This window comes from Patiria miniata, unplaced genomic scaffold, assembly GCF_015706575.1.
Source record: "Patiria miniata isolate m_02_andy unplaced genomic scaffold, ASM1570657v1 HiC_scaffold_7, whole genome shotgun sequence".
NCBI lineage: Eukaryota > Metazoa > Echinodermata > Asteroidea > Valvatida > Asterinidae > Patiria > Patiria miniata.
Genome location: NW_024037074.1, coordinates 18,567,967 through 18,583,126, shown reverse-complemented (window position 1 = coordinate 18,583,126; position 15,160 = coordinate 18,567,967). Strand labels below are relative to the sequence as shown.

Below are 15,160 nucleotides of genomic sequence, written 5' to 3'. Positions count from 1 at the left end.
AACTTTTACGCCTAGCCGCGAATTTCCATGTTTTTTTTTTTTAAACCGGTCTGAGAAAAAAATAATCAGATACTGACACGCGTTCGGCTTTATTTTTCATGCCATTGCATCGCCAAATATTGTGCCAAAATCGCTAGTATAAATACAGAAAAGACAAACAAAAAATTGCAAAGAAAAAGAAAAACTCTTTTGTGGACTAGTGAAAAGGCCCGCGGGCTAGTTAAGAGTCTGGTTCACTAGTCCGGCTGGCTAGTGAAGAAAAAAAATATTAAGGGCGAACCCTGCAGTCAAGGCATGGTACTTCAGTTGACAAAACTGCCACAGCCTGTCAATTGTAGCAATATGAGCCCAATTTACAAAACGGTTACAAACCGTCACTTGATAGATTTTGACAGATAGGGTATCTCTCTATTTTTTTGCACAGAGTTCCTTCACTGTATAAAGGCAACACTTTCTTGATTGTTGGAAGGGGTTTTACATGTGTATCTACATACATTACATGTACACACCAAATTGCCACAACCGATCCGCACAGCTGTGCAGTTACAGGACTTGCATCATAGCTGCATGAAATCCAACACGTGCATTATTAACCTTGCCCTTTTGAACTAGTCAAAGTAAAGGGCAAGTACATGTGCAACTATATGTGCACAGTAACAACTGTTCCTTTACACACGCATGCACTCCTGTTGACAATTCATAAAATGTGTACACACAGCAACGCTTGCTCATTCAAGGTCATTATATGCTCTGCTGAAGACCATCGAAGGTGAATGACCCACATGTACTGGTACATGTGTACTTCGTTTCATAATACATCGTAGTGACAGGGTCCGTACTCTACATGTACATGTACATGTATGTGCCTATCCTGTGACACTGAGCACCTCAGCAGATATTTTGTAAGGGGGGGGGGGGGCAGAGTTCATTTAGGGAATCAATACATGTAGATTTTAAATATGTTTTTAATTTTTTTGGTTGCTTGTCTTTCAGAGTTTGTGAAATGGTTGCAAAGGGTTTTTGGTTTGGTTTTGGGGGTTGTGTGCATTTTTTTCCTCTTTTTTGGGGGGAGGTGTTTGTTTGTTCATTTTTTTTGGGGGGGGGGGGGAGGGGGTTGAGGCGAGAATTCAGTTATCAACAGTCAGCATGCGTTCGTGGCTTGTCCTGTACGAGAACATGTGCATGTGTTCGTCAAACGGCACAGCAATGTCATCGCTCACGAGTGTTTGTTTCACTCTCTTGTTTTGATGTTAGGCACTTAAAAACACTTGGCGATCCAAATATAGCACAAACTCGGTTAAAGGGTTCATGTACTTGTGTATGCAGGACAAAGACCTTTTGTTGCACACATCGGAGATGTGCATGTATTGGTGAACGTTGTTGACATGTTCTTTGTAAATGGCCAAGTTCATGAAATTCATTTAGGACATTTACCATAAAATTTTAATAGTGAGGTTTGACTTTTCTTTTTTATTATTACCTTCTCAAATATGTTGCAATGAAATTCAGTTTGAATTCATGCATGAAACAGTTGGAACTGCATATGTACACAACTGTAAGGGTTTAAGAAAGCAACCTTTGTGCATTACACGTATACAACAGATCAGGAGAACAATTTTTAAAATTTAAGGCGAGCAGTGCAGAAACTTACACTCTCAACACTACAAATTATTTAGTTTGAGAGAAAATTGCGTGTGAAAGAAATCTTTGAAAAAACAATTGATTTCAAATTTGGACCCAACAAATAAGAGAATTTATCACAGCGCAAAGCCTTTACTGTGTGGGCCCCACGTTCAATGCATTTTGCGACCTTGACAAAAATTGACCGGTAAACAAATATGACAATTGTGCGGTATCAGGTTACTACAGTGTACCTTGTTTCGTTTTGTACACTTGCCAAACAAAAAATAAGAAAAAAAAATGGCCTCGCTCATTTCATAAACAAACATACGGGGGAAAAAGTGCAGAAAAAAAATGCGGAGAGTAAACACTGCTAGGTTGATATCTGCTGTTTGATGTGTGTCATACGGCATGGACTGACCTAAGCTTTTTATCAACCAGCAAAAAAAAAAAGTGCGCAGAGGAAGGAAGGTCAGTAACCGACCGTAACACCACATGATTTGTGGACACTTGCCCAATCATCTTGAAATAACAGTAAGGGGGAAAAAAAAACATGTAAATTTATTGCCATGTGATTGCCCGGCCCAGCAATGGCCATGTGATTGCCCGCCGGCCCGAGCAATGACCATGGTATGAACAAATAATGGTTATGGAAGTAAATGGCGTCTGTATCTTTTACTAAGCAATCAGATGGAATGGCTATCATTTTTTTTTTACCATAACGCTGTGGTGATTTGTAACAGAAGTACACTGACCGATGGAGACGCAGACTAGTGAAACATCACTGACCCATGTGTCTTTGTCATTGTGTAATCATACAGTCACTGTACTATCCCGCTATCGCTGAATAAACTATAACTTTTTCTCCTAACAAACTACAAATCATGGAACCTGACTAGGTGCATTAGGGTAAACTTGGTAAACTTGGGTAAAAACGCCCAATTTTGAATTTTTTGTACAATATCTCAGTACTACTTGGAAATAAATGTGCGGATTTATGCAATGGGGGGGGGGGGGGTGCTACACGTCTCCTCTATCGTGTGCAAATATAATATCATGGTCATTTTATTGATAAGGGGAGATTTTCCCCCCTTTTCGGGAGGAAGTTTGGCGCCACATAATCTACAACCTTCAAATTGTATGCATCATGTTCTGCTTAGTACCTATACACGTACGTTTACTTTAAAGGGAAAATACAACATTTGCAAACATCAAAAAATAAAACTACCAAATCATTTTGAAATACCTTGCTGGGCTGTTAGTGAATGACAGTGTAAAGCATCCTGTAAAGTCATGGCACCTGGTATACTGTCATTTTCAAGAAAAGTGGTATTTTTGTATCAATTTCCAACGCTGGTCGGCCGACCAGCGTTGGAAAAAACTGGCTTTTTTCAAATACTGGCCCCAATTGACCATCGCACTTGTTTGCAATCGATTACACACCTATGAACGGGTACAAGCCAGCTAGACTGGTTCCCTGACCTTACAATTCCCTAATATATGTAAACTGCTCTGTTTCTTCTTATATGGAGTCAGGGAACCAGACTACAGGAAAATGATTGTTTTTCTTGGTTTTTATAGCATTTTCGAACCCAAAACCTCAAAAAAGTCAGTGTAACTATATCTGCTATATATTTCCAACCACCCAATTCCATCCATTTCTGAAAATTACAGCAAAAGCAAATGATGTATATTCCCTTTAAACAAATTAGGGATAACAGCATGGGCCAACAGTAATTGAACAGATCAAAAACAAGTGGCAAAGAATTGACTTGAAATTGCAACAATTGCTCAGTAGTGAACGAAAAAGACACAAGGGAAACGAACTCCATTTTCTCCTTGGCACCCATGCTCAGGTTGGTTGCTCTGCACAGGCATGCAACTGGGAATTTCGAAGGAAAAAAATGAGGGAACTCCAAACCACACAAGACCTTTGAACAGTGTTTTTCATTTTGAAATGGCATTCATGAGAAGTAAAAAAACGAGGAAATCAGCAGATCCAAGGAAAAGTTGCATGCCTGTATGCAATGACACTTCCATTTGGGTTTAGCTTACTCGAATGAAAATTGGACATAACGTGACCTGCGCCATGAGTGCACCATGTACTTCTCATCTCCACGTACTGGCTCTCATCTCTCATGAACAGGTGTAACATTCCGAATCTTTTATTCAAAGGGTTCCCCCACAACTCACCCTCTCGACTCCACGTTACTCGTAAGGCCCCGCCGTCGGCGAAGCACTCAAAGAGGACCGTCTCTCCTTCCAGGACGCGGTGATCTCGGGGACTCCCCACGATGACCGGTCCTCGACTGTCGTCCAGCGGGACCGCGGGCTCCTGCACCAGCACGCTGTAGGAGGGACTCTTGATCCGACGCTCGGCCACGTTATTGGTCAAGCACCGGTAGTTACCCGCATCGCCGGTCTCCACGCTGGACACCTGAAGGACTCCGCTGGGCAAAATGTTTTTTCTGGATTTGAATAAAAGTGAAAATAGAAAATGAAAGAAAACGTCAACAGAAGTATACTTTGATACAGTGCTGGGCAGCCTTATTATTTACTGAGCGCCAGAAGTTTCTTCAATGAACAAGGCAGACAAAGTATGCCACTTCGGCTTCACCGATGAGGCATTTAAATAAGTTAGTTTGTTTATGATGTTGGACTGATTTGGAACCTTTGAAAATAGTGTGCTGCAACACAACATTCTAAACTCCAAAACTTGAAGAAGAAAAAAAACGAATAGCGTACTTTTCGTTTGACACCTAGAGCTAATTTCTCTCAATAAAAAAAATTAAACATGTTGATTTTTTTTTAAATCTGGTAATATTAGAAATTAAATACGCCACAACTTTTTGTTCTGACTTTCTCCATTGGTGGCTGTTAAGAACTTCTGATTTGATTTTAGCTGGAGAAACGATACTGTATTCTCCTTGGACTTATTTTAAATATTTCTATGGAATTGTCACCATTTTAAAGAAATTGGATACTCAGCATGTCAATGAATCTCTCATGTAAATGAAGATTGTTTTTAGAAAATGGATGCCTGCCACAACATACTTAGTAAAAAAAATTACTTGTTTTAACACTGATTCGACGTTAAAGAGTATTTGCAAGACTGAAGTAAACTGTTACAAACATTATTTACGTTATTCATTGGGGAGTCACGTTGGCGTAGCGGCACTTTCCTCGCCTTCCACTGCTGCGACCCGGGTTCGATTCGTGCCTGGGCCGTTACGTTATTGAGTTTTCAGTCCCTGCCTGATTCCCTGGTTTTCCTCGGAATATTCTTCTGGGGTTTTTCTCCCACGTCAATAAAACCTGTGATTTCTTCACATTGTCTTCTCTTTACTGGGCCCCAATGTAGATCAGTGGATTCCACTGAATGGGCTACCCAGTTAACGGAAGAATTTAATAAAAATCTTTTGTGTCTGTATTTGTGGAGTATCTCAACATGTATAATGGGTTTGTCTTTGATCGTAGGGCTGCATCTTCATCCTTGGACACATTCCACTGCATAGTGCCACTGACAGGATTCAGAGACGACCATTTTGGCACACATCAAGCTGGCGAACCCCAATCTAATTATCTCTCCAGTGATCAAAAATTGGGCCAGCACCACAGCGCAGCAGAAATTACGCTGAGCTACCCCACAGGAAATGGGGCATGGGCCATTTGTGCACTTTCACCTCATTAACCCACATGTACCTACACAAAACTATCTACATATTAATAACACGGTCAACTGCACCGTGCGATTGGCATTAAACCGTTGTCCCTTCCGAGGGAAATAATACTCGCAACGTGAATCTGTGATGCAAAATTTCTTGGTTTCTGCAATTATGGTACAGTTTGCCTGTACAATTATTTTTGTGCGTGTCCAATCAAGCTCGTTAGCATTTGGATTAGATGCCAGGCCAATGGAGCAAGTTTGTCACAGTTTTTGACAACACAAAAAAAATTCAACTAATGCTTTTTCTCATCACAGCGATTAGTTTGCCCGGAGCGATCTGGACCAAGTGATTTATCGTTTCTGGATAGAAAAACAGGGCATTTAATTGACACAATTAACAAAGTGTGGCGTGCTGCCGGTTTGACACTAAATAATACACTTTTTTGTCGCTATCTGTGATTGATGTTCTTATGCGCACGGGGCGAGATTCCAAGTGTTGTAAGAGCTAACCCACCTCTGATCCTCAGAGACCAAGGCCTTGCCCAGCTTCCATATCACCCCTGAAATGGGAAGAGCCCCTTCTGATGAGCATTCCAACCTCAGGACTCCACCCCTCTGGACAGTGTCGGGCAGCTGGACAACACTGTATCTTGGTACATCTGTAAACAAGACAAAAGAGAAATCCGTCAAAGTTCGCTTGTTAACCCCTTTTTTTTTCTTGCAGGACTTTGATAGTTAGAATGGGAGGGTTGATAACGCCATTTTTATCAGGGGGATCTATTATTCGACATTTAAAAAAAAAAAGCTATTTGTTTATTATTTATTATTATTTAGTTATCATTGGAGCAATTGAAAAGAAGAACAGGGAATGGAACCACGTGGGTTTTCGCACTATAAGAATGGAAACCAACCCATTACAGTCAAATCTAATCCCATGTACTGGTACATGTGCCAAACCTAATGCCTATACTCAAAACGAAAAAAATAATATTGTTTACAAGCTACTTATAACAATGGGTGTCAAAGTACAAAAACAAAATCTAAGATAAGCTAACAATTCATAAATGCCAGCACTTCCTATCTCTTTTTGGGGGAAAAAAAGAGGTCAAAATTAGACGTGCAAAAACAACTATGAGGCACGAGGAGCTGTCTTTAACTGTAACAGCACTTAACCCTAAAAGAGCGGAGGGGGGGGGGGCCTACTTTTCCGCGATAGCCTTGAAATTTTTTTTCTCGACCCGAGCTGTTATGACTTTTTAACCTCGAGCTTTGTGCATCTTTTGATACCAAAAACATAAAAATCGGACTACAGGTTGTCGCGTAGCGAATAATTTTCTGGCGCTAAACGCCGTATACACAGAGCAGAATTCACATTCGTACATATGAATAATTAATTAGCCATAATTCCAAAACCCTTTGACCTATAGTCAAGGAATTTCTTGAGTATGTTTGTGAAGAGTTGCTCTATGCATGTACCGAGTTTCAAAATTTTTCGTCACTCTATGGTCGAGATCTTGGGGGGGGGGGGGGGCGGCCCCCCTGACTGAGGACGGTTAGGGTTAAAATACAATTTTTTTTAATAAAGTGTTTAAGTTACATTTATGCCCACTGGGATACACAGGTGTATGTCGACCTTTGGAACTCTTAGGCTGTAACTTGTTTAGGGCAATTTTAATTTTCCTCAAGTGACACCTCCAGGAAAATGACCGATACAGAAGAAGCATTTTCATGAATTAATTAATTAAGTTGGAGCTGCAACGTGTGCAAGTGACCACCGGCATCGTTGATCTTCACCACCGCAATGAATGAAGACCTGTATCGTATGCTCCAGTCAAAATGTCAACCCTTGTAATACTCGTGTAACAACAAACACACATGATATAGGGCCGATCCGGCCAAACTAGACAACTTGTGTTTAATTGTATACATGTACATGTACATCTGTACTTGTAATCCACAACCCCAAATACACTTCGGCCTACATGTATGCATACACTCTAGATTTTTATGAGTCTTTCGACCTTGGATTGAATGGGTCATACTGAAGCCATTCTCCACAAATCAGTGGGCACGGTTTTCGCAACATCCACACACACACATATCTGCTGTACCCCTGCGTCCATTCCAACCATTACATTCAATGGGGGACTGCTATAAAAATGGCCTGCACATTTCTGGGCTGAGTAATGAACCGACTTGAAGGAAAGCAGGGTATAAATGCGCCGCCAAAGGAATCTAGATAAATTTAGTGGCTATTACTGTGTGATGTCAGAGCCATGCAACTTCATAAAAAAAAACTCTCCCAAACACAGAACACATCCACCAAATGATATCACAGCACTCTGCAGTACAAGTCCCGACTTTCTCTAAGTGATGGGCGAGGTATTTTGGTTTCCTTGGTGGATATTAAATTGTATCTGACAAGGAAAATACCTAGAGGGAAGCATTTCAAGGTGTATCATGACTAAGCCAGCATAGCATACACACACACTGGGCTGACAACCTTTGTACATGTGCATAATGTACATGTACATATTCTACCCTCAGCACAAGTCACTTTATTTTGTTTATTGCAAGCAAGGTTTGGTTACAAATGGTCTCACAGAATTTCGTTTTTTAACAGGCATGAAACTGGGGAATGAACAAACACACACACAAAAAACACGCATACTGAAACTTGTATTCTTGTGGAGACATTTCTTTATTCTCGTGTAGTAAAGTTTTCGAGTTTGAAAGTGAAGTTTCAAAATGCTCTTATTTTAATCAGAATTAATTTCCTTGGCTGAAATTCGGACTTAATATCCCTTTTCTAAAACTCTTCTATTTGCGACAGATCAACCCACCTTGGAAATTCCTACATGTAGTTTGAGAAAAATCCATATATCTACATGTATTTCGTGAAAATCTTGTGGAGACGTATTCATCTGTAGAAATTGCCCTGTGGAGACGTATACAATCTTTTGTTCCCTATTGTGTGCACGTCTCCAGAGGGCACAGTGTATCAGATCACAACAACAACAACAACAACATCCACCCCAAACCCCCCTCCTCCAAACATTAGAACACGAAGACAAACGATAAGGACATAATGACATAGGATGATAAACCCCAATATCATATTGTTCACACATAGAGCTAGGCATCACACTACATGTACTTCACAAATTACACACAACAGTATCGCAGATCTACATGTAGGTGATGGGATTGTGCCTTTGATGATACAAGCATGGAATTTGGCACACAGTCAGAGTATGTCATGAGACAGATATTTGGCTATAGGGCCATCGCAGATTTGTCCTTTGAAAAAATGTAGGTAGAATAACAAGCAATGGCAGCCATTTTGAAAATTTTGTTAATTGCTTGTTATTCTTCCTATATCTTTTCAAAGGCACAATTCCTGCCCCACTTTAAAAAAAAAGGGGTGTCAACATTAAAACCTAATAATAAAATTTTACAATTTAGCGCTTGTTGGTAGCTGTACTCATTTTAAAAATTAAAAAAAAGGAAAAAAAAAAAGACCAAAGAAAATAGAAACAGAAGAGCAGATGTCGAGATGTCAGGAGTTGACCGGGATCAATAAAGGCAACGACCCTGTCCAATCTGCCAGCATTATTACCGAGGAAACTAGGTCACGAAATTCCACCAACGGAATAATGGATGCGAGCATCCATCAAAACAATTCTGGGCCGCCCTGCATTTCTTGACGATGATTAAACTTGTCAACATCACAAAATGATGTTGGGGGTGGTAGTGGTGGGGTGGGGGTGGTAGTGGTGGGGTGGGGGTGGTGGGGTGGTAGGCCAACAGGATACACTTTAAAGCATGTTGCATTTGCAAACAAAAACATATCTTTTTTGTTGGGGGGGGGGTTCATTTTGTTTAAATGTCATAGTTAATGCTTTTGTATCCATCAAAAGCAAATTTCTGGGGAATACAAACGATTCAATTCAAACTGATTTCTGTGCTCTGAAAGGGCCCACGTAATGTAATTCTGTTAATGCAATCCTTGAAAATGCACTTTTGTGTCTCATTTAACCTTACTTGCAATTTTCATTTTGCCATATTTTTCAGGGCATTTTGGTGCCTCTTGGGGTTTTATGCCAGTCTCGAGATCATGAAAAACAGCCACTATGTTCTTTTAATCATGGCAGTTGCATGGTGTTATTGTCTGTTAAATGCCACACTTTTGTTGGAATGTCGAAAGCCACTGTTGCCCATGATTTGACAGCTTCTATGAGAAATATTAGTTCAATTTTATTTTTATTAAAAATCGGTAAAATATAGGGATTTCAGTTGGGCTTGTCCATTTTTGAATAATTTAGTTTTCGATTATTTGAAAATTGCGTTTTACCAAATATTTGAATATTCGAAACACACTGATCAAGTTTAAAAATCGATAAAATATAAGCATTTCAGTTGGGCTTGTCCATTTTTGAATAATTTCGTTTTTGATTATTTGAAAATTGCGTTTTACCAAATATTTGAATATTCGAAACACACCGATCAAGTTAACACACGTCAGCTGCAGCTGCGTGCCGCGCCAGCAGAAAGTTGCAAGCAACGATTGACGCTATGGGCCGCATAGTGTTTTACATTAAGTATTTTATAACTGTCAAGGATTTTAACTTGCTAATAGGATGAGAACAACGAACCGCCGTCGACCAAAAAGTTACTGTCAACAAAATGTGGCATCTGACAATAATACAGCGCTGCAACTTTACGACAGTCATGTACGTATACATGTATATGTGTGTATTTTCTTTTTTTATCTTTCTAATATTCCAACTGGTAAAAAGCTACTCGAGTTTTCGGTCGATGATCAAATATTCGAATATCGGGACAGGCCTGCAATTGACCTATCAATCGCGTTAGAATCGCGTCAACGCAGCTTGTGAGATATTGTCCAATTACATGATATATCGGCACAAATGGACGTGGAACGCGAAAATGTGAGACAAACAAAACTTAGTGTACAAAAACTTCAAAGGGTTGTCTAAAGGGCGTGGCTAACTCGCAAACGGCGATAGGCCAATTCAGCTACATGTACCCCTTCTTTATATTATTTTAACCCTAACCATCCCAAATCCTCCAAAATCCTCCTTGCAAAATGGAGGATTTTGCAGGATTGAGGCAATGCGGCAAAAATGCGTGGCTGATTTTTGGAGGATGCACCGTGTCAAGGTCTTGGGCCGGACCTTGTGTTGTTAGATGGTCAGCCGTGCATAAATTTAGGCCTGAATTATACTTAAAATCCTCCGCACAGCTCCAGGATGTCACTGGCTCTGCCTCAACATATTGACAGCGACTGCTGGAGGATTTTGCAGGATTGAGGCAGGGGTCACCCCTCCAAGGACCACATTCAAGAAATAACGGAGGATATTGCAGGATGGAGGCTGTATGCAATTTTTACAAGGAGGCAATTATATGGAGGATTTTGCAGGATTGAGGTTGCATCCCAGCAAAAATGCCTCGGGAGTTAGGGTTAATTAATGAGCTCTTTTTCAATTTTTAATCAGCACAATTAATTTGGCGTATGGTGGCAGTTCCCAAATGGCAGATAACTTCTTTTGATAGTCGGTGCCAACTAGTATTTAACAACCGTTGAAAATAATCTTGAAAGTAGTAGCAAAATATACAATATGAGCTAATCACTGAAAATATAATGTAAAAATATCAATGGACCAGGAGGTTGATAGGGACCTGGAAATTGATAAAGATCTGGGCTAACGGCATCGTCAACTATGCAGGACTTTGAACACATGTATGTTATTGTCAAGTGTAAATAAGAGGCTGAACAGTATAGTGAACATGTTAAATACATAAATTTTGTAAACAAGACATTAAAGGGAATGTACAACATTTGCTTTTGCTTCAATTTTCAGAAATAAATGGATTTGGAGGATTAGTATGTTATAGCAAATATTGTAAAACTGACTTGCTTCAATAATTTGGGCTTGTAAAAACTTGGAAATGCTGGAAAAACCACAAAAACTAATCATGTTCTTGTAGTCTAGTTCCCTGACCCCACTTAAGATGAAACAGAGTAATTTATAGACTTTGGGGAATTGTAAGGTCAGAGAATCAGTCTAGCAGACTTGTACCCCTTCACAGGTGTGTAATCAATTGCAAAGAAAATGCATAATAACTAATTATGAAAAATTAGGAGCGGTTTTTGAAGAAAAAAAAAACAGTTTCCTCCAACGCTGGTCGGCCGACCAGCGTTGGAAAAATACAATTTTTCTTGAGAATGTCAGCACACCAGGAGCCACAATTTGACAGGATGCTTCAGACTGTCATTCCCTGACAAAAACAATCCAGTAGGCACCGTATGTCGTGATAATTTGATAATTTCGTTTTTTGACGTTTGCAAATGTTGTATCTTCCGTTTAAAGTTGTTGAGCGTAAAATGCTGGTAGTGTGGCATATTCATGCATACAATTTTCGTATGGTGTCCTAAATATATCTACATGTACATATTGTTTTTGTGTGTGCTTCTTTTAAAAGTCTTTGCTAGAAACGTGAGGCTGAACAATGGACATACAATTTTGTACAAACAATTTTGGACATAGACTTTAAAATGTTTTTTGTGTTGAATATGGGTACTGTGGCATATTTGTACAAGTATTCAAAATATATTATGTCTTGTTTACCAATAGTTTCATTTGTCCAGAGTGATCATGTGTAAATGATCTATACATGTACATGTACAAAACACAGTTTTATGTACATGTACATGTACCTGCTTGGAGTATCACCAAAAGATCCCTGAAAAAAATTTCTCTGGCTATGAGGTCATTCCTTTATGCCGGAACTACTTTCTTTCCAGCCCTGACCATGCCAGATAAGAAGGAATTATTTGTGCGTAGTGTGTGTGTGTGTGTCGTATAATGCAGGCCAAAGGGTCATGCACAGTGAACAAGTGTGTCAAGTACATGTACATGGCCACTGTTCCTCTGGAGATGAAGGTTATGCATTATATAAGCTCAGTGTGTGCGTGTGTATATGTACATGTACATGTACATAATGTAGCTGCAGTGTACATAGGCCTATGGTTTATCGGTATCCATGTGTACATGTACATGTACATACATACTTAGTAAACTGCACTGGTACAGTGTGCATCCTTGCTAATGTCTCCACACACATGCAGGGAAAACAAAAAACCAGGCCTGTTGTTACTGTGAGACTTCCAAGCTTTTCCAATTAACAATGTTAAGAGGATGGACTTTAATAAGGAGGTGATTCATTCCTGAGAAATAAAACCATACAAAAGCAATCAGTGGAACTGAGCTTTTGAATGCAGTTATCCTGTGCATACACATGTAGTACGTATATTGCCTTCAATCAGTAGGCTCCACAGGGAGAGGGGGTGCGAGCGGTTGACGGAACGGCCAAACGGTGGCCACTGCCATTATGCCCTCAATGCAATGCATTAGCATGTTCAGGGGCCAAGGAAAGGGAAGAGAGAGCTGGACTTTATGCATGCAGGCAGGCAGGCAGTAGTGACACACACACACAGGCACCCACCGCAGAGGTCCGCTGTGTGGACAAGTGGCCTGGGCGCTCACAGTATGCACAGCCATCAAGAAGGAAGAAAATCCGTTTCTTACTGCATAATGTTGCATTGATTTTGAGGGAATTTGTGCAATCTAATATGTGTACAGTGTACATGTACAATTTGTGTACTGTGTTTTGAGTAAAAAACAGTTGGCCTGTTATTTACATACTGTAGGCATGTAACAAATACATGTTACCTTTTTGGAAGAGTGGTGTTAAATCACACTGTAACAAATTGAAGTTCATGTTCATACATGCATCATTCCCCGTGTAATTCAGGCAAAAAAAAAAAATTGGTTCTGCTTCCGATTTCCCCACCTACCGGTACCCTACTCTGACAGCCCCTATCCTAATTTTTTTTTTTATGGGAAAAACGAGGAAAAACACCCAAAACCATCAATTACTACCTTTTACCCTTGACTACATGCCGATGCCTCACTACGATCGTACACAGAAAAAAATTGCCGGAAAAAAAATTTCCATTTCCTACCTTCCCTATTTTCGAATGCCATGTAATCAGAAGATTTTTTGTAGCCTAATCAAACCATGACCCATTTTTTTGGTTGAAGAATTATTTAACCCATCACACGCAGATGTTCGTGCTTCGGGTGAACAACCTTGAATTGTCACAAATGAGCCTCGACGATTCGACTGGCAAAGAAATCTGACAATGGAAACTGTGGTTATTATATTTTTTTTTAGGAGGGTAAAAGATTTAATTTATAGAATTTCTTTTTTTTGTGGGGCGGGAGGGGTTAAAATCATGATTTTTTTGAGAATTATTTATTCAGATTACTTAAATGTTACTTTTGAGTTTAACCTTTGAGTAAACTTTTTCAATAAATAAGTTGTCTTTTTTCCAATTTTTTTCTCTTAGGTTTTTTTAAAAAATGGTTTTGTCCTGTTTTGTTTTTATTTTTAGGCCCCACAAAATTAATTATTAGATTATCATCCATGCCGCATGCAAAAACATCTTAATTTTTATTTTAAATTTTTTGTTAATAAGTTGTCGTGCGGCCCGCCAAGCTTGAGGTGCTTATATTAGTCTTGTCAGTGTCACTCGTTTGCAAGCTGCTTACGTTGCGATGACATGAATTTATGAGCGTGAAACCCCCAAAATAACGTGGGGAAAAAAATTCATACACAAGGAAGGAGGATTGGCGTTCGTAGACTCAGCAAATCTTCATTTTGACGTCTTTCCAAATCCAAATGAACTTTGCTTGATAACTTTTTTTTTTTTTTGAAGAACTACGAAGGCGTTGCCAAACTTCGAAAAGCATGTATGCATCGATCCGTCATCGGCATGTGGCCTAGTACAACTGCTCTCGTCCGTTCTGCTAGCGTTCTACCTATGGATTCTTTTGGTGATGGGATAGGACCCAGGATACCAGAGCACTGCTGCTGAGCAGCCTGTGCGGAACACGCAATAATTTTTGTACGATCGAGCAACGATATCGTAAGCAGCATGTGGCCGTGTGTGATGTACGAGTACATGTATTGTTTTCTCTGATATTTAGTCCGAAACCGGCATCGCGTGTTTAAAAGTGAAAAATAAATAAGCTTATTATTAATGCCCGAAAGGTGAGATAATTTTTTCTTGGTCGATGAAAGTGCATTTTTCCGTGATGATTTTTAATTTTATGTACAGTTTTTTTTTCCGGCGGCGATTCCGTAATCCAACTTAAAGGCCTAGGTTACTCAACCTGACGGCACGCGCTAGGTACCAGTTCCAGACTTCGTCAGAATTATCAAAAAACACGATGTACATCCTTGCAGGTAATTTGTAAATTTGGTCTAGAATCATTGACACCAGGAACTGAAGGATATCTTGAAAAATCTTGACAACAGCTTCTCTTCTTGGCCCTGTGGCCCTTGCAACATGCTCTGATTGCATTGTGCAGTTGGCATGAACATGTACACGTAAAACATGAACATGTACGATTCATACATCACTGTACTGTACACCACAGCATTCAAACTTGCCCGCAAAAAAAAAAAAAGAGAAAAAAAAAAACCACCCACCCGCATAATTTTTTCCCCCCATCTGATGACAACTTATTATTTATTTTATGGGACCTTATGTGCTTATTATTCGTCTTTTTAATGGATTATGAGAGGCAATTCATTCATGTTTGCGAGTCAAGTACTCGGTAAACATACGCGTCGATCTTTATGTCTTTCGACTCGTCCAAGTAACACGTCAGCCTGAATCATGCACTCCATTTGTTCTTCTTTTCATGTGTCAATGTCCCCACGCACAGGGACCCCAGCATTTGTTTGTTTGGATTGGCTGTTAGGAAAATTAGACAATGT

At 39.7% G+C, this 15,160-nt stretch overlaps 1 protein-coding gene across 1 annotated transcript in view; it reads right to left on the bottom strand.

Moving 5' to 3' along the window:
• LOC119746545 (immunoglobulin superfamily DCC subclass member 4-like) overlaps positions 1 to 15,160 on the bottom strand; it is a 76,695-nt gene that overhangs the window by 45,519 nt on the left and 16,016 nt on the right. The window contains exons 3-4 of the mRNA XM_038223524.1: positions 5,802 to 5,946; positions 3,814 to 4,088 (exon numbers count right to left, since the gene is read on the bottom strand). Coding sequence (XP_038079452.1) covers positions 3,814 to 4,088; positions 5,802 to 5,946 — 420 coding nt within the window. The remainder of the gene's footprint in view (positions 1 to 3,813; positions 4,089 to 5,801; positions 5,947 to 15,160) is intronic.